The sequence below is a fragment of the Rana temporaria genome, chromosome 7 (genome assembly GCF_905171775.1).
Source record: "Rana temporaria chromosome 7, aRanTem1.1, whole genome shotgun sequence".
NCBI classification, from domain to species: Eukaryota; Metazoa; Chordata; class Amphibia; order Anura; family Ranidae; genus Rana; species Rana temporaria.
The window spans coordinates 130596072-130620201 of record NC_053495.1 but is presented as its reverse complement, the minus strand read 5'-3'; the positions used below and the strand labels follow the sequence as shown (position 1 = coordinate 130620201).

The following is a 24130-nucleotide window of genomic DNA, read 5'->3' as shown; positions in this document are numbered from 1 at the left end:
GCTCTGAGCGTACGGAACCGCCTCGAATGTGGCCACCATCTTGCCTAGTAGTCGCATACATAGGCGAACAGTTGGCCTTTTCTTTCTTAGAACTATTTGTATTAGCTCTTTGATGGCCTTGACCTTTAATAGGGGTAGGAACACCTTTTGTTGTTCTGTATCCAATCTCATGCCGAGATATTCCAGCTGCCTTGTGGGCAGGAATGCTGACTTGTCTCGATTTAGGACCCAGCCGAACCTCTCGAGGTACTGAACCGTGAGGGCCACTGCTCGTTCCAGGCCAGGAGACGAGTGGTCTACGACCAAAAGGTCGTCCAGGTAAGCCAGGACCGTGACCCCTTGGGTCCTTAGATTGGCTAGGATTGGGGCTAGGACCTTCGTGAATACCCGGGGGGCCGTAGCCAACCCGAAGGGGAGGGCCACAAATTGGAAATGACGCTGAGCCACCGCGAAGCGTAGAAATACTTGATGTGGCTGAAAAATTGGCACATGAAGGTAAGCATCCTTTATGTCTATGGACGCCATGAAATCGTCCTTCTGGAGCATGGCGACAGCTGACCGAATAGTTTCCATCCGGAATGAGCGGACCTTTAGGTACGCATTTACTCCCTTTAAGTCCAAGATTGGCCTGACATCGCCGTTGGGCTTTGGGATAATAAACAGGTTGGAGTAGAACCCCAATCCCTGTTCCCGGACTGGTACTTCTACTATCACCTTCTGGCATAGTAGATGATTCAATGCCGCCATCAATGCGGCTCTCTTCACAGGGTCGCCTGGTACTCTTGACTCCTGGTAATGAGGAGGAGGGAATTTTGAAAATTCTAGTTTGTAGCCCGTGGCCACGGAAGACCGTACCCAGCAGTCGGGAATGCTGGCTTCCCAAACTTCTGCAAAGAGACGTAGCCTTCCCCCCACCATCGTGGGTGGGGGCGCCCCTTCATAAGGCCGACTTGGGGGCTGGCTTCGCAGGCTTGCGGTACCACTGCTTCTTGCCCCCAGTGGCTTGGCCTTGTGGCTTATTGTTAAAGCCTGATCTTGCAGGAGGCCGTCGATACTGTCTGGTATTAGAGGGCCCCTGTCCCGGAGAGGGCTGGCGCTTAAACGCGGGCCCTCGGGCTTTCTTCTTGACTGGCAAGAGAGTGCTTTTGCCGCTTGATATAGTCTGAATATATCTATCCAGATCTTCTCCGAAGAGTCGTCCTCCATGGAAGGGAAACCCTACCAGGAGTTTTTTGCATGGGGGCTCAGCCTCCCAACTCTTCAACCATAAGAGCCTTCTCATATGGATTAGAAATAAGGATAAAAACGTGATGCCTGCTGGATGGAGTCCTTGATAGCATCCACCGTAAAGCGTATAGCCCTCGGTATATCCGAAAATTCCTCTGCCTGCTGGGCAGGGATAAGTTTAAGCATTTGCTTAGTCTTATCTGATAATGCTTGGGTAATTCCAATAGCAGCCACAGCGGGCTGAACTATCGCCCCTGCTGAAGTAAAGGAGGCTTTCAGTAATGTTTCCAAGCGTTTATCAACCGGATCCTTAAACACCTGTACGTTTTCCACCGGACAAGTTAAAGATTTGTTCACATAGGAGATGGCTGCGTCCACCGCCGGGGGCGCCCACCTTTTGGAGAATTTCTCCTCCATAGGATATAAAACAGAGAATTTTTTAGGTGGTAAAAAGACTCTATCTGGCTTAATCCAATCCTGAAACATGACCTCCTCGAGTAGAGGATGGATCGGAAAAACTGCGTTGCTTTGAGGCGTTCTTAATGAGCCTAAAGCTGAAACCGCCGATACTTGAGGTTCTGGTATGGGTAACTTAAATGCCTCATGGACCATGTCCGTTAAGGCCTGAACCCACAAACTTTCCCCTTGGGAGACTGAACCAGACCCCTCAGTATCCAGATCCTCGATCTCTGAACCACCCTGGTCCAAAGCGTCAAGTCTATCCAATTCCCCTAGGGAAAGGATCTCTGTGTCTGAGGCTTCTTGCTCGGGTGACGGAGACCTAGTCCGCTTTCTACCCGATATAGCCTTAGCTATCCTTTTTGCCATTCTTTTCTCTAGTTCACCTAAAGAAACAGCAAGAACCCTCTCAGTGACAAAGCCGGGGTTGGACTGACCTGGATCAGCCCCAGCACCAGATCCCCCAGGTCCCATCAAGGCGTGCCCTGATATGTCCTGTGGGGAGAGCAGCGGCATAGCCGTGTCTGAGCCCTCGGATTTTGCGGGGGAATCCCCACCCTTTGTACCCTCTGACCCAGAAGGCATGGTACAATACCGAGGCACACCTGCTATCACCCAGCCACAGACGTAGCTAAGGGGATCTGTCGGTTTGGGAGCGATAGAGACTAACGCCCAAACTGAGAAGGGAGATCAGCAGTTCTTTCCCTTTTTTTTTTTTTTTTTCTTTTTTTTTTTTTTTTTGAAGAAGAGGAAAAGAAACCACTCTGTCTCCCACTAAGTATTGCCAATAGCCATCTGCTGAGAAAAAGGAAAAGAAAACCTATCTGTAGGTTTGACAGTCCTTAGAAAAAAACTGCAATCCTTCCTTTCGCCACCGGGTGTCCTCGGCGTGCTCCGCTCTGTGTCCTCCTCTCCTCTAGCTCAGGATAACACTGAGCTCTTGGCAGCTAATGGAAGGGCCTCCCCTTCCTTTATTTGTGATTCGCCGCCCACAGGGACGCGCCCCCACCACGAAAACGGCGCGAAAATCGTTTATATCTCGGGCACGCGCGCGCCCGTCGGCGGGGGCCATCACACATGGAGGAGGACGGAGCAGCGCAGGCACCCAGGCAGGTAAGCCCTTTAGGTAGGTCACAGACCTCCTTTTTAGCATGGGAAAAAGGCTCCCCTCTCACAGAGATCCCACACCTAGCGCCAGCAGCCCAGGGAGGTCACATCTTACTGGGGAAAAAGTTTGAATCATCCTGTCTCTGTCATAGACATAGTGATTCCTTGCCAATGCAGAGCATACCCAGGCATGTCCCCCCTGTGCACCCCCTGTAGGGAACCCGCTAAGAACCAAGTTCCGCAAGCTCCCCCAATACTTACCTGCTCCATGCCGCAGGACTTTTGCACAGCAAGAGGTCCAATCTTCCCCCATCTCCGTGGGTGGCGTCTAGACCTTCAGGCCCTGGGTTCCTATGAAGGATCCACTGTCCTGGGCCCATATAGCACTCTGGCAACAGAAACATTAGGCCCCCAAAGGTTTCCAAGTTCTGGGCCCAGGGTCCAGCTCTCTAAACAGAAAGCATTATGGGCTACACCCATTTGGGGTCCGGTTGCTGACCACTTTAGCACTGAGGCCTTTGGACAGAACCGGTTAGCCCACCTTAATCCCAAGGATGTGGAGGTAAGCTAAACCATGACCAACACCTAAGACACTGGCGAAAAAACTGAGGTACTCCTCCTATGGGAGGGGGTTATATAGGGAGGGGCACTTCCTGTTTGAGATTGCCAGTGTCCATCACCTGAAGGTACTCCATATAACCCACATAGTAATGAATATGCCGCTATGTGTCCCGTGATGTACGATAAAGAAAAACACACAGCAGCACCCTCCATAAGTAAAAAGACAACCCCCCGCAACACACTGTCCCCGGTGGCAATAAGAAGACCCCAGGAGGCCCCCCTCACAGTCACTACCCAGTATGGGGAAGAAGGGAGAGAGGAAAGTAGGGCGGACCCTCAGTCGACCTTCCCCAGGGAAAACACCAGCCATACCACCTTGCCAAGACAAGGGGCCACTACTTACCGGTCCTGCGACCACCAGCTGGAGGTATCCCGGACAGAACCAACGTCCACTAAACGGCATGGCTGTCGGCCAGACACACTGTGACAAGGCCATAGAGACCGGTCATATGTGTGTCCTGGAACATGTAGTTCCCCGGCTGCCCCTGGAGCAATGGGGCCTGTCGTGGACGACCCAGAGCTGGGCTGAGGGCCGGCACACACTCAATGGCCGAATATAGGGGGACTACAAAGAGTCAAGACCCAGCCTGTCACCCAGTCGGCTGTTGATAGAAGAATCACAGGATTCAAAAATGCAGGAACAAATAAATAAAAGTGAAAAAAAAAAATATTCCAGAGTACAGGGACTCCAAAAGGCCTGTCCTCTCCTGACATTAGGCAGAAAGAAACTGGAGCTGCTGAGGCAGAGTGTGTGGGTTATACCCGGGGGACCACGCCCCCTGGGAGGAGCTGTACTGAGGAAAGTGTTGTTAACACTTAAAGTGCTTTTTTTCTGCCTAACTCTCCTGGAAGGAAGTGGATATAACCCCTAAAGTCAAAGGCTGCTGTGTCCGTACATGAACGGAAGAGAAAAAATAGGATTTTTTGTACTCACCGTAAAATCCTTTTCTCTGAAGTCCATGGACGGACACAGCTCCTTAAATCTTGACAAGTGGGTTATGTTCCCTGTTTACAGGAGAGGACTAGGCAGAAACATGTTAAATAGTTAAATACATGTTACATTAACAGAGTTGAACAGCCCCGCCCAGGGGGCGGTCCCTCCAGACATAACCCTCCTCACTGCAGCTTGCAGCCTCAGTTCGTAACAAGCAGTACAAACCTAAAAAGGAGGGGTGGGAGCTGTGTCCGTCCATGGACTTCAGAGAAAAGGATTTTACGGTGAGTACAAAAAATCCTATTTTCTCTTATCGTCCATGGACGGACACAGCTCCTTAAATCTTGACAAGTGGGACGTCCCCAAGCAGTGTCAAAAAACGAGGGGTGGGAAATATATCAGTAAAAACAATTTTAACTTCACCCCAAAACAAGCAGAGCTCCTCAACGGAGGAGGTGCAACTTTAAACAGTCGCCGGCAAAAACTAGCGGCTGAAAAAAACATCATAAGATGCACTCACAGCAACCATTCTGGAAAAAGCGTGAACGGACGAGCAAATCGCCGCCTCGCACACCTGTGAGACCGACGCATGATGTCGGGAAAAAAAAAAAAAAAAAAAAAAAAAAAAAAACCCAGGAAGCACCAATTGCCCTGGTCGAAAGTGCCGTGACCAGAAAGGGGGGCCCGCCCTTAGGAGCATAGGCCTGTATGACGGCCTGCCCGATCCACCGAGAAATGGTGGTCGACGAGACCGCCAGGCCCTTTTGTGGACCAGACACCGACACAAAAGAGAGTCAGAAGCTCCGAAATGGAGCCGTAGTAGGCTGGTATACCCGCAAAGCGCGTACCACGCCTAAAGTATGAAAGGCCGAAACCTCCTTCGGAAGAAGGGAAGGTCGCGGGCGCACCATCACCTAATCCTTATGGGGGATCAAGCATGGCGGCTTGCAAGACAAGACCGCCAACTCAGAAACCCCTCTAACAGAGGTAAAGGCCACTAAAGGGGCCACCTTCTGAGATAGTGTCAAGAGAAAATCTCTCTGATGTTTCCAAAAGGAAGGTTCCTGAAGAACCGAGAGCACCAGAGTCAAAACTCATGGGGGAAGAGATGGGCCAAGAGGGGAAAGTATATGACAAACCCCTTGCACACAAAAAAAGGGGACCCACCAGGGAACGGGCCGCAAAAAGGCCACTAAAAGAACACAGCCAAGGCTGAAATCTGCCCTCAAACGGTGCTTTAAGCAATTTTTAGATCCAATCCAAGCTTTAAAAACAGCAGGACCCTGGACATTGAAAGTACGCCCGTGGACGTCACTCCATCCCTTCGCACCAAGAGAGGTGCGACGGTAGATCCTCCGGAAGAAGACTACGGTGCCCTGTTGAGATGACCGAGTCAGACAGACCCTGGTCACCTAAAGTCTGGCTTCCAATAACCATGTTAAGCAAGTCAGTGACTGTACAACAGGAGGAAGTATGGGACCTTGAGACAGGAACCTCCTGCCCTGGCAATCGCCAGGGTGCCTCCGCTACCAGGCGCCCGATATCAGCGTACCAAGGACGCCGAGATTAATCTGGAGCGATTAGAATCATCGGGATCTCCTCAGCATCCACTCTGTGGAGCGGCCGAGGAAGCAACTACCATGGAGGAATGGCAAAAAATCACCGATACAGACAACACAGGGCCACCAGCGCGACTGACGCGTCTGTACAAGATCACTAGACCTGGCCACTAACTGACACCCTTGCGGCGGAGACAAGCTGCCAGGAGATCCATGCCATGTGAGGCTCACCTCCTGCAAGGGAGCCGAAACACCCCAAGCACAAAGACCAGTCGCCCTGGTCCAGCATCTGGCGACTCCAGTAGTCTGTCTGCTGGCATACCTGATGGTAGACTGAAGCCACGGCCGTGGCGTTGTCCGGCTGAAACCAGATTGGTCGACCACAAGGAGAAGCATAGCCTGATCGCCTAAAATAGTAGGACAATGAACAGTAGACAGCACCTGGTATTCCCAGGCGGTCTTCCACCAGGCACTAGCCAGGCCCGACCCTGGGTAGCTACCGAGACCAGACACATTCAAGGAGGTGTGGTCATAGGTCCACGCAAGTCCAGCGACTCAGGGCCGACTGGACCCCCCAGTTTTGTGAACCTCCAGGTTCACAACCCGTGAGCTGGCATTCGTCGTAAACACCGACCACTGGAAGGAAGGAACAACTTCCCGGACCGAAGAGTCGGGAATCTCTGTCACCAACTCAGAGAGACTCTGACTAGGTGGCGCACAGGAATCTAATGATTTCAGAGACAAGAGATTTTTACCACCTGGACAGTAGTTCCACTGGAAAACCAGGGTGTGGAACTGGGCATACAGTACCACCTTGAAGGAGGCTACCCACAGACCCTGAACCAGCAGGCGCCCGGAGAGAAGACCGATTGCGTGATGCCAATACCTTCTCCGCAGACTGAAGAGTCTGCAATTTCTCCAGGGGAAGAAGGACCTTTGCCACTGAGGAGTCTGGATCAACACTAGATACTCCAACGCTGAGTCGGAACCTAGCATGCCCATAATTTGAACCCTGGGTCGCACACATGTAGGGCAGGCTTGCTGCCACTGAGCTACACTTTCTGGCCTAAACGTTTAACATCCACCCGAATCTTCGGAGGGTCTGAATGGGAATAACCCATCCACTAGGTCGGAGACAGAAGCTGCTCTCAGAAGAAAGTCGTCAAAGTAGCCAATGAGGCAAAGCCTCGCTGTCCCAACAAAATTCAAATAAGTGCGAGCTCCTAGCTGAAAACCCATGGTGCTGACGCCAGATCAAAAGGGAGGGCCACAGGCTGACAGAGACCCTTCTCTCATCACGAAGCACAGAAAAAAACACTGTGACATGTGCAAAACGGGACATGCATGTATGCGTCCCTGATGTCCGAGGACGTCAGGACACCACCGAACAAATGGATTCCATGCGGAACTACCCGACGTTCACAAAGGTATTTAGGGCCTGAGGCCCATAGAAAACCCCAAAACTCTCGTCCTGCAGGAAAGGTAAAATTACCTTGCAGCTTAGCAAATCCCACACTGCCCAAGGCAGACCGACGTGCCGGGAGGGGAAGACACAAGGACAGAACTTTGTTCTGTGGATAGGAGGAAACCCTATCTAGTACTCCGAAGAGACCACCTCGCAGACCCACTAGTCGGAGAGCAGGGAGGTTTCACTGAATTGTGAACCTGCAAGCCGCCCCTCCCACCTAGAGACAGGGAGGGAAGGCTATATACATTGGCAGGATTTGGGTGCCGGCGTGATCGGCTTATGCACCCAGGGACAGATTAGTCCCCCAGCTGGGCCTTTGACGGCCTGGGAGGGTTGCCCCTAAATAATACACACACATAGTGTGTATGTATATTATGTAGGTGTATGCACACATGTCTTTGGAGGAAACCGGAGTACCCGGAGGAAACCCACACAGACACAGGGAGCGACAATGCAAGCTCCAGGCAGATTGGCGTCAGTGTGCAGATTGGCGTCAGTGTGCAGATTCGAACCAATGACTCTTTTGCTGCCAAGTAATGGAGTTAAGCACTACACCACCGTGTGCATAAAACCATTCTGAAACAGACGCCCTGGATAACAAGGGCGCAGCATTCAATGAAGCATCACAGACCTATATGAGGCCCTGGACCAGCTGGTCCGCTAGGCTAATAACCTCAGGAGAGAGTCGGTGCTCCTCCACTGTCTGGTGCAAAATGCTCACTCTGTGAGTTGTATACAGCACTAGGGGTCAGGACTACTCCAAGATGGCCGCCGAGCGTTCAGAACGCGGCCACAGGAAAAAGGCCAGCACAATGTAAGCTGCGCCATAGCGTGGCTACGACAAAATGGGCGCCAATGGGAGTTTTCAATGTAATTGAAAAATCTCCCAAAAAAATAGCGCCAGCGACCACTGAGACCCCAGTGTAGTGGCCACAATAGGCCGCAAGCCAGACCCCAGCATGGTAAACATGGAACGGGTCAGTACTTCGGATCTTCTATCAGTCAGATCCATACAAGTAGGGGTTCCCGCCCGGCGGTGAGGGACTACAAAAGCCCTCAGTGGCTTTTCTCATTCCGCATCTCAGAAATTATCAAAGAAGGGCACAGAAGGAAAAAACCTACACAGCGGTCTGATTTGTGTGATCCAAAAAAGACAGAGCCCTCAGCGGAAACCCAGCTGCACTATGCAGCTTAGGAGAGTCCCTTGCAGCAGTAAAAAGCGCACCCATAAATGCCTTATTCTGCCTTTTTTTTTTTTCAACTAGGTACCTAGTCCATGGCTCCATAACAGAGCATTCCCCAGGGGATAACGGGGGAAGGGGGCACTCTTTTACCGCCCGCCCGCAGTCCACCCCCACCCTGGCACAAACTGTGTCCAGGACTAACAATAAAAACTCTGTGGGAATCCCAGGTGCTAACACCTGCTGCCACCACCAGCATGTGGGGAAGGACCCAGATACTGACTCCAATATTTACATATAGTGTGTATTATAATATGCACACCTGTCCATACAAATAGACAAAAGCTCCTAGAGCCCTATTCAGGGCCTCTCACCCACTTGCTGCGCTGACCAGGGGTAACCAGGGGACTCCCTCAGGAGGAGACTGCACAGCGCTGCCTGTGAGGAAAAGAACCGTGAGGTAACTTTTGCAGGGACCTGTGTTTAAACAGGAAAAGCCTCATAGGGCTGTTTTATTTAAGGACAAGTCACAGATACAGCATAAAAAGCAAAACCATTACAGGTGTCACCAATCAGTCAGCGTCTGCTGAAGTATAATCATAAACATCTGTGCTCATCACATGGCTTTTTACCTCACAGGAAAGCCCAATACAAAAAAGAAAAAACACAGGCCAGATAACAGTCCCCTCAGGAAGGCCCCCTCCCCCCTGACAGCGGCAATGTTAGCAATGCAGCAAGGGAAAGGAGCAGGGAAGTAAGGGGAAGGGACCCCCGAACCCCAGGAATGCCCAGCTGTACCAACCCACCGAAGCAGGAGGGACTGTACTTACCCGTCCGAGCGAGGACTCGCTGACGCATTCCTGACAGACCTACAACCGCAATGGAGGTAGCTGTCGGCCCGGTCCACTGTGATTGAGACAACACCACAGCTCAGTCATATGTGGACCTCGGAGCAAAGCTCACCGGCCACCCCAGGAGTCATGAGGTATGGCGTGGCAGACCAAGCCTCTTTGCAAAGGTGTGCCCACGCTTGCTGGTCGGACTGAGTAGACTACAAGGATCTATAATATCCAGCCTGTCTCTCAGCCAACAGTTGAAAGAAGATTCTTCAAGAAAAAGTAAAGTAAAATAAAATAAAATTTCTCCTCAGGGCGCTGGGCCCAAAGGGAGCCATACGTCCTTCTCCTTTGCTAGGCAGAACGAAACTGAGGCTGCAAGCTGCAGTGAGGAGGGTTATGTCTGGAGGGACCGCCCCCTGGGCGGGGCTGTTCAACTCTGTTAATGTAACATGTATTTAACTATTTAACATGTTTCTGCCTAGTCCTCTCCTGTAAACAGGGAACATAACCCACTTGTCAAGATTTAAGGAGCTGTGTCCGTCCATGGACGATAAGAGAAAATGTTTTACCTTTACAAACGCTTTAAGCACATAAGCTCCGTTTTGTGTTGAAAATAACTGTTGGTTGTAACAAGATGTCCGCTTGCCCCCTTCTCACTATCATTACTGTGCAGGAGTGTGGGATGGAGCAAGATGGCAGCGACGAAACATCAATTCCTGACGAGACAGCCGCGGCCGTGTACCAAGATGGCCGCTGCTTCGGAGCTAAGCCGAAGCCGGGGACTTTCCTATGGCCGCACCCGAAAATTGCGGGTCATCCAGGCTGGAGATCGGGCGGGGGGGGGGGGGGTGAATCGAGATCGCGATTTTCTTACAATTAATAGTGCAGCTCTAACAGGCGCTGCAATGACGAATCTGAAATGACAGGTGCTCTTTAAATGCAAGGACTTTTTCTTGGTGGTAGTTGGAATCTAACATTTGCAAACAAAATGAAGGTTTCCTATTTAGAATAATAAGCAGTCAGGTTAGTAAAACCGTGACATCAGAACCAAATTTAGGTTAATCACACATAGTTGGAAAACTACTCAAATTATTTTATTTAACCACTTTAGCCCCGGGCCTGTTTTTCAGAGTTGGTGTTTACGAGACTAAAACATTTTTTTTTTGCTAGAAAATTACTTAAAACCCCCAAACATTATATATATTTTTTTTCTAACACCCTAGAGAATACAATGGCAGTCATTGCAATACTTTTTGTCACACCGTATTTGCGCAGCGGTCTTACACGCGCACTTTTTTTGGAAAAAAAATCACTTTTTTAAATTAAAAAATAAGACAATAAATTTGGCCCAATTTTTTTATATATTGTGAAAGATAATGTTACGCCGAGTAAAATTATACCCAACATGTCACGCTTAAAAATTGCGCCCGCTCGTGGCATGGCGTCAAACTTTTACCCATAAAAATCTCGATAGGCGACGTTTAAAAAATTCTACAGGTTGCATTTTTTGAGTTACAGAGTAGGCCTAAGGCTAAAATTATTGCTCTCGCTCTAACGATCGCGGCGATACCTCACTTGTGTGGTTTGAACACCGTTTTCATATGCGGGCGCTACTCGCGTATACGTTCGCTTCTACGCGCGAGCTCGACGGGGCGCTTTAAAAAATATTGTTTTTCACATTTATTTTTATTTATTTTACAATTTTTAACACTGAAATATAAAAGTGATAATTAATTTTTTTCCCTATTACAAGGAATGTAAACATCCCTTGTAATAGAAAAAAGCATGACAGGTCCTCTTAAATATGAGATCTGGGGTCAAAAAGACCTCAGATCTCGTATTTAGGCTTAAATGCAAAAAAAAAAAAAAAAAAAAATTTGGAAATGTCATTTTTTCAAATGACAAAAAAAAAAAAAAAAATTTTGCTTTAAGACGCTGGGCGGGACTGACGTTTTGACGTCACTTCCGCCCAGCAGAGCTATGGGGACGGGCGAAGGAGATTTTTCCTTCAGTCTCGTCCCCGCTCAGCTGCCGAACGGTCCCGATCGCCTCCGCCGCTACCGACGGCTACGGTAAGCGGCGGAGGGCGTGGGAGAGCGGCGGGAGGGGGGAGCCCCTCTCCCGCCACCAATAACGGCGATCTCGCGGCGAATCCGCCGCGGAGACCGCCGTTATCGTGTACCGGACCGCCCACTGAAGAGATGAATATCTCGATTGTGGCAGCAGCTGCTGCCGTTACCGAGATATTCATCTTTAAAGTGATGACGTATAACGACGGTGGGCGGTCGGTAACTAGTTAAAAAAAAAAAACATATTTCCTGCTTTACCCATAGGTAGAAGAACTTCATTAAAATATTTCCAAACTGGATCTCTTTTACGGCCGGTTGCCATTTTGCTCCTCAAGGGGGGGGGGGGGGGGGATAAAGCACTTCAAGCTATGTACAGAAAGATCACAAGGTTTATAAGCTGCTTATGTGGTTTGATTTTCCTTTTCACTGCTTGCCCTTCCCCTCCTCACACTTAGAGCCAGGTACAGATGCATTTATCTTCAAACGTTCATACAGTTTGTAGTGTACATAGATTTGCAAAACAATGGGATAAAGGAATATTCTTGAACTTTTGAAATCGTGTGAATGCATTAATGCAGTGCATGCTATTTCAGCTTGCAGAGCTTGGATACATTGAATAAGTTTATCACAAATTTAAATATTGCACAATATACATAACTAAGCTTCATTTTATGCTGAATAAACTAAATTAATGTATCTTAAAACTTAAACTATATTTAGATAGATTTTTTTACTTCAAAAGCATTTTATTAAAAGAAAATTATTGATTTTTATCCACCCTGATCTGTTGGCACAACCGCAGATCACAGAAGTTTGCATCCTGGCCACGCTGATAAAAGCAGTGTGGCCCGAATGTCTATTTTTAAGCTTATTCAAACGGTGTGTATAGTACATCTGATCGTACAGTTATACAAGACAAGCCATACATTAACCAATATTCTCCCCGATTTCCCTGTCAACACATTGTTTTGATGAGGGAATCCCTCCCGTAGAGCCATTGTATTCTGATAGCAGGAGGTTTCCAGGCCATCGGAATACAATGATCAATGCTTGCAGATATAGCTGAAAAAAATCCAACTGGCTGGTTGTACTGAAGTGGATCAACTTCAGTACAAACTGCCTGTACATGCATGGATAAAAATTGAGTGGTTTCCTGCTGAAAGTGCCAAATATTGATCCGCCTATGCTGGCTTAAGTCTACTTTCAGACGAGATGACCAATGTCATATAGGCTTCCTCAACCTCATCACAATCATCTTCAGACAATTGAGGGATCAACTCATGCCATTTTAACCTCAAACTCGGGGAGGAGGTGACAATATATTATTTAGTAGTTATTGTGAAACCAATTTAGACTCAAGACGACAGTAGGAGATAGGGAATTAATAATCCTTTTTTTTTCCATCGTGGAATAGTGGAGTTGGTGTGCTGTGAGGAACTAAGGGAGGAGTAAAGAATTATCCCAGGAGGAGTTATTAAGGAAGGCTGTCCATGCTACAAACATTAACCATTTGCGGGCCAGTGCCACAAAAGCCTTCAGAGACGTGACTAATCAGCTGTACCCTGTTTAACACCCTGTCTCTGGACAATTTATCATTGCACAGGGTCTCGTTTCACAGAGTTCAGTGCTGACCGGCAACATTACAGGCCATCCCCACACGTTTAGGGCCATTCTTCAGAGCAGAATACATAGGCAATGGATCTGTAAAAGACAGTCTCCTAATTTCAGATGGAATCTTGAGAAGCTAGCTATTTTCATGTAAAGTCTGCACAGGCATGACCTTAGACACTGGCAAAAAAATAAAGCTATGCCCAACCTGGGAGCCGTTATGCCTGGAAGGTCGAATCCCTGGCTTTTTTTTTGTCAGTGTCCCAAGATATATGATAAAAAAAAAAAAAAAAAAAAAAATGTACCAAGAAGCGCGATTTAAAAAAAATAAATAAAAAAATAGCAGAGATATGGTTAGACTTTGGAAGGCACCCGTCCTCCTAGAGAACTAGCAAAAAACTGAAGTAGGATGGTTAGGGGCAGGGTTATATGGGGGCTGCCCTTTGTTTTCTGCCAGAGTCCTATAGGCAGGAAAGAGAAAAAGAAAAAAAGAAAAAAGCGAAAATAGAAAAAAGCGAAAAAAAGAAAGAGAAACAGAAAGAGAAGAGAAATAAAAAAAAAAGAAATAAAGAAAAGAAATTAAAATAAAAATAAAAAAATAATCACCTAACCCTTCAGCTAAAATATGTGGTTCAATTTGCTTAGAAATGTAAGGCAAGTCATTTGTTATATTAAAAAAAAAAATCAAAAAAAATCACTGTGTGTGGAAAAAAGTTGTACTTACCAGTCACAACTACGCTGTTTAAGTTAGAGCTTGGACCATTAAGAACACTTCCTGACAGCAGTTCATCAGAACCCCTCTATATATATATAAAAAAAAAAAAAAATTAAAATCTAAATGGCCAATAGGGAGAAAATTAACTACAAGCATGGCAATTACATTGCTCATAATTTTTATAAGGCTGCACAGTTACTTTTCAATTTTCTTGAAGAGTTGAATTCACAAAAAACAAAAACACACACACAGGGAATGCATGTAAAAATGGGCAATGAGCAACATGAATTGTCAACATTCAGGGGGAAGCAAGCTGGTGGTTGTATGGCCGCTGAATCGCTTTCATGGATCCCCCAAGTCCCCCACCCCAGATGCAATCTGCGCTCCATTAGCTTTAGTGCAGTGGAAACATCAGAGATCCAATAGAACCTATCACAGTAAATAGGTCCCCCCCCCCTATGCGATACCAATAAAGTGCAAAAAAAAAAAAAAAACACTTAAACCCCCCTCCCCCCTACATTCATGCCAAAGAGGATGTGTCTGCAGGTATTAGAAACTTAGGAGCTAAGGGTTTAAGGCGTAACTGGGATCCTGATTTGGGCTTAGCTTTAGAGGTTGAACCCTGGACTATGAATGGTACTCTCCTTGGCTGCAGAGGATGAGTGCTTGCTTTCAGGTTGTGGCCTAGGCTGCTTCTACTGGGGTAGAAGAGGGTGTCCAAGGCAGCTCCAAAGAGATGTCATCTCTGCAAGGGCATACGTACCAGTTTTTATATGCCAACTCCACAACCAACATTTTAACCAGAGTTTTTCGCATGTTAAAGGATATGAGACTTCTATGGGAAATAGGATAGAAGACCCATCCACACAGCAGTGCAGAGCTGTCTGCATAAACTAAGTAATTATACTAAATATTCGGTGAACAGAGGATTGAAGCTGGATTCTTTCTCACAAATATAGTTCATTCACCTAATGGTTGACAGACGAACATTAAAATGGGAGGTGGCTCATGGCAGGGACCAACGTTCTCATTAGAAAAAGCGATGAGTAGAATTATAGGTGTCTGATAGTGTGTGTGCACACACACACAGACTATTACTTTAATAATTTGTAATGCACTTGCTTGTTTTATTTTTTAGATAGTTTTCAGTCTGATGATGACCTTCACCGCCAGATAAGAAGCAACAGTTTTACTCCCTTTTTGCTCCAAAAATTTAGACGGTCTTATTTAGCTGGTCTGATCCAGTACCGTCATGGTGGTGCCTCCATGCAACCACCTACTTAACTGTTCCCTTGCTGTTAAGAAGATATGAATGCTGATTGGACTAAACTATACAGTCACACCTATAACACGCTTAGACCTTATGCATATTCATAAGTATATATTGTTAAACTTGATGTTTGTAAGTCAGAGACACTTCCTTACTCATTTGGCCCGGTAGAGCTGGAAATCGGCATATGTTGTGTCTCTCCACTGCAGTGTATGAATAAAAGCACCTAAATTTTCTTTTACAAGATTTGGATCTACTATCTCATCTGAATGTCTTGTTTGGAGACTCCCTAACCCGATTTAACAGTGGCACAATTTTGTAAAACTAAAAAGACAGGTAAATAGTGCCTAGTACACACGATGAGAATATTGGACAAATGTTCGTCCGTTTTTTTTAGTTTTTTTTGCATGCTAGACTCATATCGAAAACCAATAGGTTACTAAAGTTAGAAAAAATTCTCGCAAAACAGAATACAAATTTGGAAACTATGTAATGTATTAGAATGTATTCTTTTGATTCTGAGCATGCACAGTCTTGGTCAGACAATTTTTATAAATTTTTTTACAATTACACGAAAATTGTTTATTCTGGTATCGTACGAGAAAACGTTTAGTGCTCATCCCTTCGGATATTTTTGCATGAACTGTCATAAGCAGCTCTCGAAAGCTGTGCACTAACACATAGATTATCGGATGAACGCTTCAAATGCCCGATATTTGGATTGTGTGTACGGGCCTTAAAGAGGAGTTCCAGCCTGGGTGAAAAAAAAAAGCCAGCAGTTACAAATACTGTAGCTGCTGACTTTCAATATTAGGGCACTTACCTGTCCAGGGAGCCTGCGATGTTGGTGCCCCAGACGATCTTTGGATTGACTCCCGCCATTCCTGGTAAGGGAACCCGGTAGTGAAGCCTTTAGGTTGTATTAACTAGTAGTACAAAGTTCCAAGTGTTCGCTACTATTGTTGGTCATGCATGTTACAATCTGATTGTACGAACTCCTTTGAATTCACCATCAACCATGTAGTGTGGGGGCATACCTTATTGATCAATTCACACTAAATTCAAACAAACTGGCCCTAGCACTGCACAGCTAAATGTCAATCTAAAGTAGGTTGGTACCATCAGGCATGTGGATCGCTTTAGTTCAACTCAAACAGGCAACTCATGCATTTTGTTAAATTTTCCACATACATCCAACATTTTTACAGTCAATATAAAATTGGGGAAAACAAAAATACAATTAAATCATACCTTAACACCAACTGCAACATCAGTAACAATGCTGTAAAAGAAATAAAAAAGAAACATTTTATGAACAAATGCTAAAAGTCATACTTTAAAAAAAAATTGAAAAAAAAAAGTGCTATACCGAACACCAAGACATTGCTAAACATAAACAAGGATTAAAATAGACAATGCAGTGCGTTAATGGAATAAAGAAGGGAAAATGCCGGAAATCTGTACCAGAGCCAAGCTAGTAAAATAGAAACCAGCAGGAAAAGAAGGCATTCAAACTATGATTAAAATAAGCTGGAATGACAAACCTAAGCCAAGTTTGGCACCAAAATGGGGGAAAAAAAAAAAAAACACACATTCCAGCAAGTATGTGCAATTCATGTCTCTGTTTAGGACAGTGAACTACACATGAACTAGCAAACATATGCAAAGACTATGTGCCTCCAGTCTCCTTCCAGATGTAATTTGTCTATGTATTCAAGTATCTTTTTTTCAGATATTAAAGAGCAACAGAAAATATAAGCAGTGAAACTGGAACCAAAAAAATGACCCTGTGGGTATAACAAAATGCCTAAACTGATAAAATTAGCAAAAAACCAACAGCATGAGCCATCAAGAGCACTTTACTTCCAAGATTTGTATCCACAGCTCCTCCGACCCAGCTATGCAAACAGTACAGTATGGAAGTTGCTTTTACCAACTTATCTTTTCACATGCATGCTCAGGTACTTCCACCCCAAATCTGGATACACAACATGGAAAAGCATGCAGAAAGGTTTTAGTGCTGTAAACAGGTTAGGGACCCACTTGGTAGTTAGGCTAGAACTACAGCCTCTAAAGCTTGTACCTTCAAGAATAAGTCAACAATGACAGCTCCCATATTGTTATCCTCACAGGATAATTTTAATATGATGGCATCCCTTCACACATCTTGTATTTTACAGTGGTTACCATTTTAAAAGTGAGCAACTAGGTCAGCAATTAATGAATGCTTACCGCCACTTTACCACGAAAGTGCAATGATAAAAAAATAAGTAATATTCCAGAACCTGAATAGGTTTGTGAGTGTTACGTTTGGAGGGACACTGCTAGGGCTGAAACAACTAATCGATTAATCGACAACTAATCGATTATGAAATTAATCGATTAATCGGCCAGTAACATAATGGGGTTAAAAAATAAATAAAATTATCCTTTTATGGTGCAAAAAAAGCAAATTGCTACTGTAAATATTACTTTCACGGTCCCAAAGTAAAAAATTAACCCCCTACAGAAGCATTTGCTCTTTTTGTACACATTTTTGTTTTTTTTAATCCCATTATGTTACTAAACATCTCGGGCCTGGGTCACACCTTTTTTGTTGCTTTTTGCAGAAACAGACTACAGTTCTTTTACATGGTTTCCAATGAGACACGTTCACATCTATGCTTTTTTTCAGCTGCTGCATATTTCAAAAGGGCAAAACGGTGCCATTTCGTTTTTTTGGTTCAATATACTTCAATGGAGAAGCTGCAGAAAAGCATATAACGCATTTTGCAGCAATTTGTGTTTTTTTTAATCTGCCCAACAATACATTGGGCAAAAAAGTAAAAATGCAAATTGCAAAGTTATTAGCCGATTAATCGAAACAATAATCGGCCAACTAATCGATTATGAAAATAATCGTTCGTTGCAGCCCTAGACACTGCAGCATGCCATAGTAGAATGCATTCAGTGAACCTCTTGATTTTAAAAGAAACATATATTGTGTAGGGCCGAAACAACGAATCGATTATGAAATAGTTGTCAACTATTTTTATAATCAGCCGATTAGTTGGACTGCATACAGAATTAATTTACATATCCAGAAATACAGTGCAACACATACAGCTCAGTACACCATCCATACAGGTCAGCAAGTGCCTGAGAACTTATGAATGTGTGAGGAGCAAAGCCTCATGGGACATGTAGTCCTGGGCAGGAAGTGAGTGGTTCTAAAGACAGAAATGTTTTTTACCTTGCTATAAGGGCACTCTATACTATACTTTGCAGCTTGCTATTGGGGCATTCTGAAGGCAGGAGGAGACAGAGGTGTCAGTGAGGGACCTGAGAACAGGAGAATCATGGCTGCTCTGTGCAAAACCATTAGGCTTCATGTACACGGGACATTCTTACAACTGCTCCTGAACGATTTAACTTGCCAAAAAAAACGCCTATAAACAAAACGATGCTAAACGTGTGTTACCGCATTTAGCATCTGAAACGTGGAAATCTTCATCGTCTGAACCCATTTTTTTGCATTCAAAGAAACGCTGTTAAACGCAACTTTTTTTTAAATCACTTTAAAAGACGCATGGAAGATCAGCATCTGAACCCATAGAAGGTGGAGACTGGAGGTAATAGAAGGCATTACAATTACATTTAAACGTAAACTTACCAGTATTGTGCATTATATTTAAAAATTACCATATCCATGAAAAAAAAAAAAAAAAAAAAAGCTCAGTACTACTTTAATATAAAAGATTTATATGTCCCTTCCACCCTTCATATCTGACTCTTAGTTAAAAATGCCCATATATACTACTTCTGGGTGTATTATTTATTTATATATCTATCTATAATTTATTAAAAGTAATATAGATTATTACTTTCACTTTTTCCCAGTATAAATGAACCCCTTATAGTAGCGATTATCTGCTCTTTGTGTACTATAATAGGGTTAAGTTTCATTTTTGTAATCCCATTATGACAGGTGATAGATATATATATATATTTATATATATATATATATATATATATATATATATATATATATATATATATATTTTATATATATATATATATATATTTATATATATATATATTTTATATATATATATATATATATTTATATATTTATATTTATTTATATATATATATATATATATATATATATATATATATATATATATATATATATATATATATATATATATATATATATATATATATATATATATATATATATATATATATATATATATATATATATATATATATATATAAAAACACACACACACACACACACACACACACACACACGCTGCTGCTACCAATGTCTTAGGCCTGGTTCACACCTATGCGTTTTTTGGTGCTTTTTGCAGAAACACTGCGTATTTGGAAAGGGTTGAGGGCTTTTTTTTTTCAATGCTATTTTGCTTGTTTGGTTCAATAGACTTCAATGGAGAAGCTGAAAAAGCTGCTCGAGTGTTTCTGCAGTGCTTTTGGACATGTGTTTTTACAGTGATTTGCGTTTTATGTATTTTTTTTTTACACTGTATCTAGCTGGTTGCTAAGGAGGGGGCTGGGAAGCTGGCCGTCGCATCCTTAACAACCGATGAGTCATCAGCTGTCAGCGGGCTTCCTACCGAATGTAAAAGAGAAATAAAAAAACCCTGCATGGGGTCCCCCCCAGGTCCATCCACCCCCAAAATTCATACCAGACCCTTAACCAAGCATGCAGCCTGGCAGGTTAGGAAAGGGAGGGGGGGGGGGGGGACGACCCCAACCACAAAGCACCTTGCCCCCATGTTGATGGGGACAAGGGCCTCTTCCCAAAAACCCTTGCCCGGTGGTTGTCGGGGTCTGCGAGTGGGGGGCTTAATGGAATCTGGAAGCCCCCAGATCCCGCCTCCCCCTATGGGAATGAGTATGGGGTACCCATTCACAAAAAAAAAAAAAAAAAAAAAACTGACCATGCTACCGTAATGGCTACTTTTACATTGCCACAGGGGGCTCAGCGCTCATGATCTTGTCGCTTGAATGAGAATCTCTTGGATGGCACTGCAGTGGTGGCAGAGGTTTCCGAGGTTATAACACATTAGTTTAAAGAAAACTCTACTGAGGATGTCAATGAGGGGATGATCTGGGAGGGTCATAAGGCTGTCATGAGGGGGGAGCTGATTTTACAAGGTGCTAGGTGCAAGAGGGCACAACATGCTGACTTCCAGAGGGTCTTGACAAGTCTGCAACAAGCAGAGCTTCGTCATAAGCGTTGCGGAGATCCAGAGGTTTTGGAGAGGCTGCTGGAGCTGAGAGAACCATTTTCTTGATTCTTGGACCGCAAGGTGCGTAGGCAGCTCCGTTACCTTTCTCAATAAATATTATGAGCATGGCAACAAATGCAGTAGGATGCTAGCTAGGGCCCTCCAGAAACGCAGGGCCCAGACTCTCATTCATAAACTTCAATCCACTTTGGGTGGGGTGGTTTTCCATTCCTCCAAAATTGCCTCTCTGTTCCATGACTATTATGCAAAGGTCTACTCTCTTTAGATTTGGCCTCTAAATATCGCGATTCAGGAATACTTCGTAAACTCTGGCCTCCCCTCCTTGTCTGAGGAGCAGCAGGCGGAGTTGGAGTCCCCTGTGGTGCCCTCCGACATCGAAGCAATAATAAAATCTTTGCTCAATGGGAAAAGCCCATGTCCTAATGGATATACAAAGGCGTATTACAGTACCTTCCTCCCCTTTCTGGTCGGCCCTATGTGTAGATACTTTAACCCGATCCCTCCTGAGGCCTTAGTAGCTCACATTATGGTGCTCCCTAAGGAGGGCAAGGATTAGAGGTAGACCTATATGGGTTTTTCTCTAAACGATGCCGATATTTAGAAATTGGGCCAATATATGATGCCGATTTTTGTGGCCGATTAAAAAAAAAAAAACACACATCTCACCCACTCCACTCCTTCCTGCTACTCTAGCACACACTTGATGTCCTCAGTACAGATGGCACTGGTTTGAAACTGACAGATGGCACTGTTTGAAACTGACAGATGGCACTGTTTGAAACTGACAGATGGCACTGTTTGAAACTGACAGATGGCACTGGCAATTGGAACTGGTTGGCACCAACAGGTGGCACAGGCGGGTGGCACTGCTGGCAGTGGTTGGCACTGGCGGGTGACACTGGTTGGCACTGACAGATGGCACTGATTGGCGGTGGCACTTGCAGGTTTCACACTAAGCCGAGTGTAACGGTAACTGTGTGAAACTAACAGAGGAGAGGAGCGGTCAGCTCGATGTCGGGGGTGGGTGGGACCCAGCAGCTAAATTACACCAGCCAATAATTGGGCCGCTTTAGAAAGGAGGCGGGGCCACATACACGTAGCATCCCGCCCAGATACCATCCCATTGGCTGCTGTAATATAGCTGCTGGGTCCTGCCCACCCCCGACATCGAGCTGACAGATCCTCTCTGTTACTTGTCAGTTTCACACTCAGCGCTGCGCTTGATATAAAAAAAAGGCCAAATATCGGTCTACCTCTAGCAAGGATCCTTCTCTGGCTCAGAGTTATCAGCCAATATCATTACTGAATGTAGATGTTAAAATCCTAGCAAAAATACTGGCCAACCGCTTAAAACATCTCATTCCACATATTGTACACCCCCGACCAAACGGGTTTTGTCGTAGGGCTGGAAGTGCAGGAAAATTCGCTACGAGCTATCCACCCAATTCAATGTGCCCGCACTAATCCAAAACAGACCCCCTTATTTGGTCCTTTCGACGGACGCAGAGAAGGCCCTCGACTGGGTGGACTGGTCCTACCTACGAGCGGTCCTGGAGACTGAGACTGGGCCTGTTTATGTTGACTTGGATCATGACCTTCTACTCTACCCCAAGCACCCAGGTCAAGGTGAATGGTATACTCTCCAATAGGTTCCTGATTAAAAATGGCACGAGGCAGGGCTGCCCCCTCTCGGCCCTCCTGTTTGTCCTTACCCTAGAACCTTTGTTGCGCAGGGTGGGGGCTAACCAGGACATTAGAGGGCCGACGGTAGGAAATATGGAACATAAGCTCACGGCCTATGCAGATGATGTTCTGTTCCATCTCACTGTGCCTCTTATCTTGGTGCCGAATATCATAAAAGAACTCCACCAGTTTGGAGCTTTATCCAATTTTAAAATTAATTACTCGAAGTCTGAAATTCTATCGATAGTGCTCCCTCCTTCACTCAAGGATAGCTTAAAGGAGACGTTCCCCTTTACATGGGCTAGATCCTCTATAAAGTACATGGGTATCCAATTGACTGACAGCTATGAGACTACCACAACAACTATCCCTACTTGTTGGCAACTATCAAAACTGACCTCACCCTCTGGACTAAAAACGACCTTCACTTGGCTTGGGTGGGTGAATATTATCAAGTTGAATGTGCTTCCCCAAGTACTATTCTATTTGCAGATGTTACCGATATTCCTATCGCTTAACAGCATGCTCATAGATTTTGTGTGGCGTGCAAAGAGGCCTAGAATAGCCATGAGGGTGCTGAAATGCTCCAAGAGGGCTGGGGGCTTGGAGATATCAGACATCCGAAGGTATTACAGGGCCATTGTCCTCCAACTGATTCTGAATTGGCGTTTATACACCTGCACTCGATTATGGGTTCCCCTGGAAAAGTGTATGGCTGACAGGGACCTGGACTTTGCCCCATGGCTCGCAAAGGAGCACAGGGGGCTGTCAGATAGATTTTAGGAAATGAGATTTTAGGAAATGGGTAGAGGACCCCAATGGCCCCTGTGGTAAACTTTTGGAGGGTGGGAAACTTCCCACCCTGGAATCTCTTAGAACACTCCATGGCAGTTTCCCAATGACTTTTGGCAACATAAGCAGCTGAGCCATTTTTTTGACACACAGGGCATACCCATTAGAGCCTCATCTCAACTTCCGCCTCTCGATTTTCATTTTGCTGCGAATGAACCTATCCCCATATGGTATCCGAGCTGTACCAGCTACTGGGCTCATCCACGGCAGAGGCCAAGCTGTCCCACATTAGGGAGTGGGAGCGAGACCTGGGGAGTGGGAGCGAGACCTGGGGAGGGGGGGGGGGGGATCTCCAAAGCGCAGCTGACTCCCCTGTACCACTTGACTCATTCTAGCTCTATTGAGTCTAGAATGCAAGAAACCAACTATAAGTTACTGACAAGGTGGTATAGGGTGCCGGCTGGGCTCTCACACATTTACCCCACTGTGTCTGACTGCTGCTGGAGAGGCTGCGGCCTCTGTGGCACCTTACTTAATATATGGTGGGAACTACCGAAAATTCAACCTTTTTGGGAGGCAATTCAGGCACAAATCAAGGCCATTCTAGATATCGACGTCCCACTTTCGCCAATGCATTTTCTCCTCCATGTACAGTGGGGCAAAAAAGTATTTAGTCAACCACCAATTGTGCAAGTTCTCCCACTTAAAAAGACGAGATATGTAGCTGAGAACAGAGGGAAGGTGATCTCTAATATATATATATATATATATATATATATATATATATATATATATATATATATATATATATATATATATATATATATATATATATATATATATATATATATATATATATATATATATATATATCACACACATAGACACAGACCTCAAATTTTCCACTCGCCTACTCGCATTTTGGAACATGAGGTCTGGCGAGGAGCTGAGCTGCCTGGGAGATGGGGGCCGGGCGAGCACCGCCGGCGGCCGTTGTTGATCGGGAGCTGTTCTCCCAGCGATCGCCTGTGGCAGAGAGCATTGAGGTAGAGGAGGACCACGTTATCACCGAGTAATATAGCCCGCTGTAATAGCATAACATTGAACTTTTCTCTTCCCCGCTCGTTCTCACACACAGCCCCGCCTCCTCCTAACCCCGCGCCTGTATGACAGAACGCATCCCAGCATTGGACCCGTATTCTGTATATTACAGGCGCGGGTTAGGAGGAGGCGGGGCTGTGTGTGAGAATGAGCGGGGCAGAGAAAGGTTCAATGTTATGCCTAGGGTGCTATTGTCAGGCATCCAGGGTACAGGTTAAGCATATGTTGGTGGATGC

The 24130-nt window shown here is 45.4% G+C and overlaps 1 protein-coding gene across 2 annotated transcripts in view; it reads right to left on the bottom strand.

Moving 5' to 3' along the window:
- The window catches only part of PTBP2 (polypyrimidine tract binding protein 2), a 137638-nt gene that overhangs the window by 85963 nt on the left and 27545 nt on the right, over positions 1-24130 (bottom strand). For both annotated transcript variants that reach the window (XM_040359977.1, XM_040359979.1), the window contains exons 2-3: positions 16309-16339; positions 13797-13872 (exon numbers count right to left, since the gene is read on the bottom strand). In XM_040359977.1, the coding sequence (XP_040215911.1) occupies positions 13797-13872; positions 16309-16339 (107 nt within the window). The remainder of the gene's footprint in view (positions 1-13796; positions 13873-16308; positions 16340-24130) is intronic.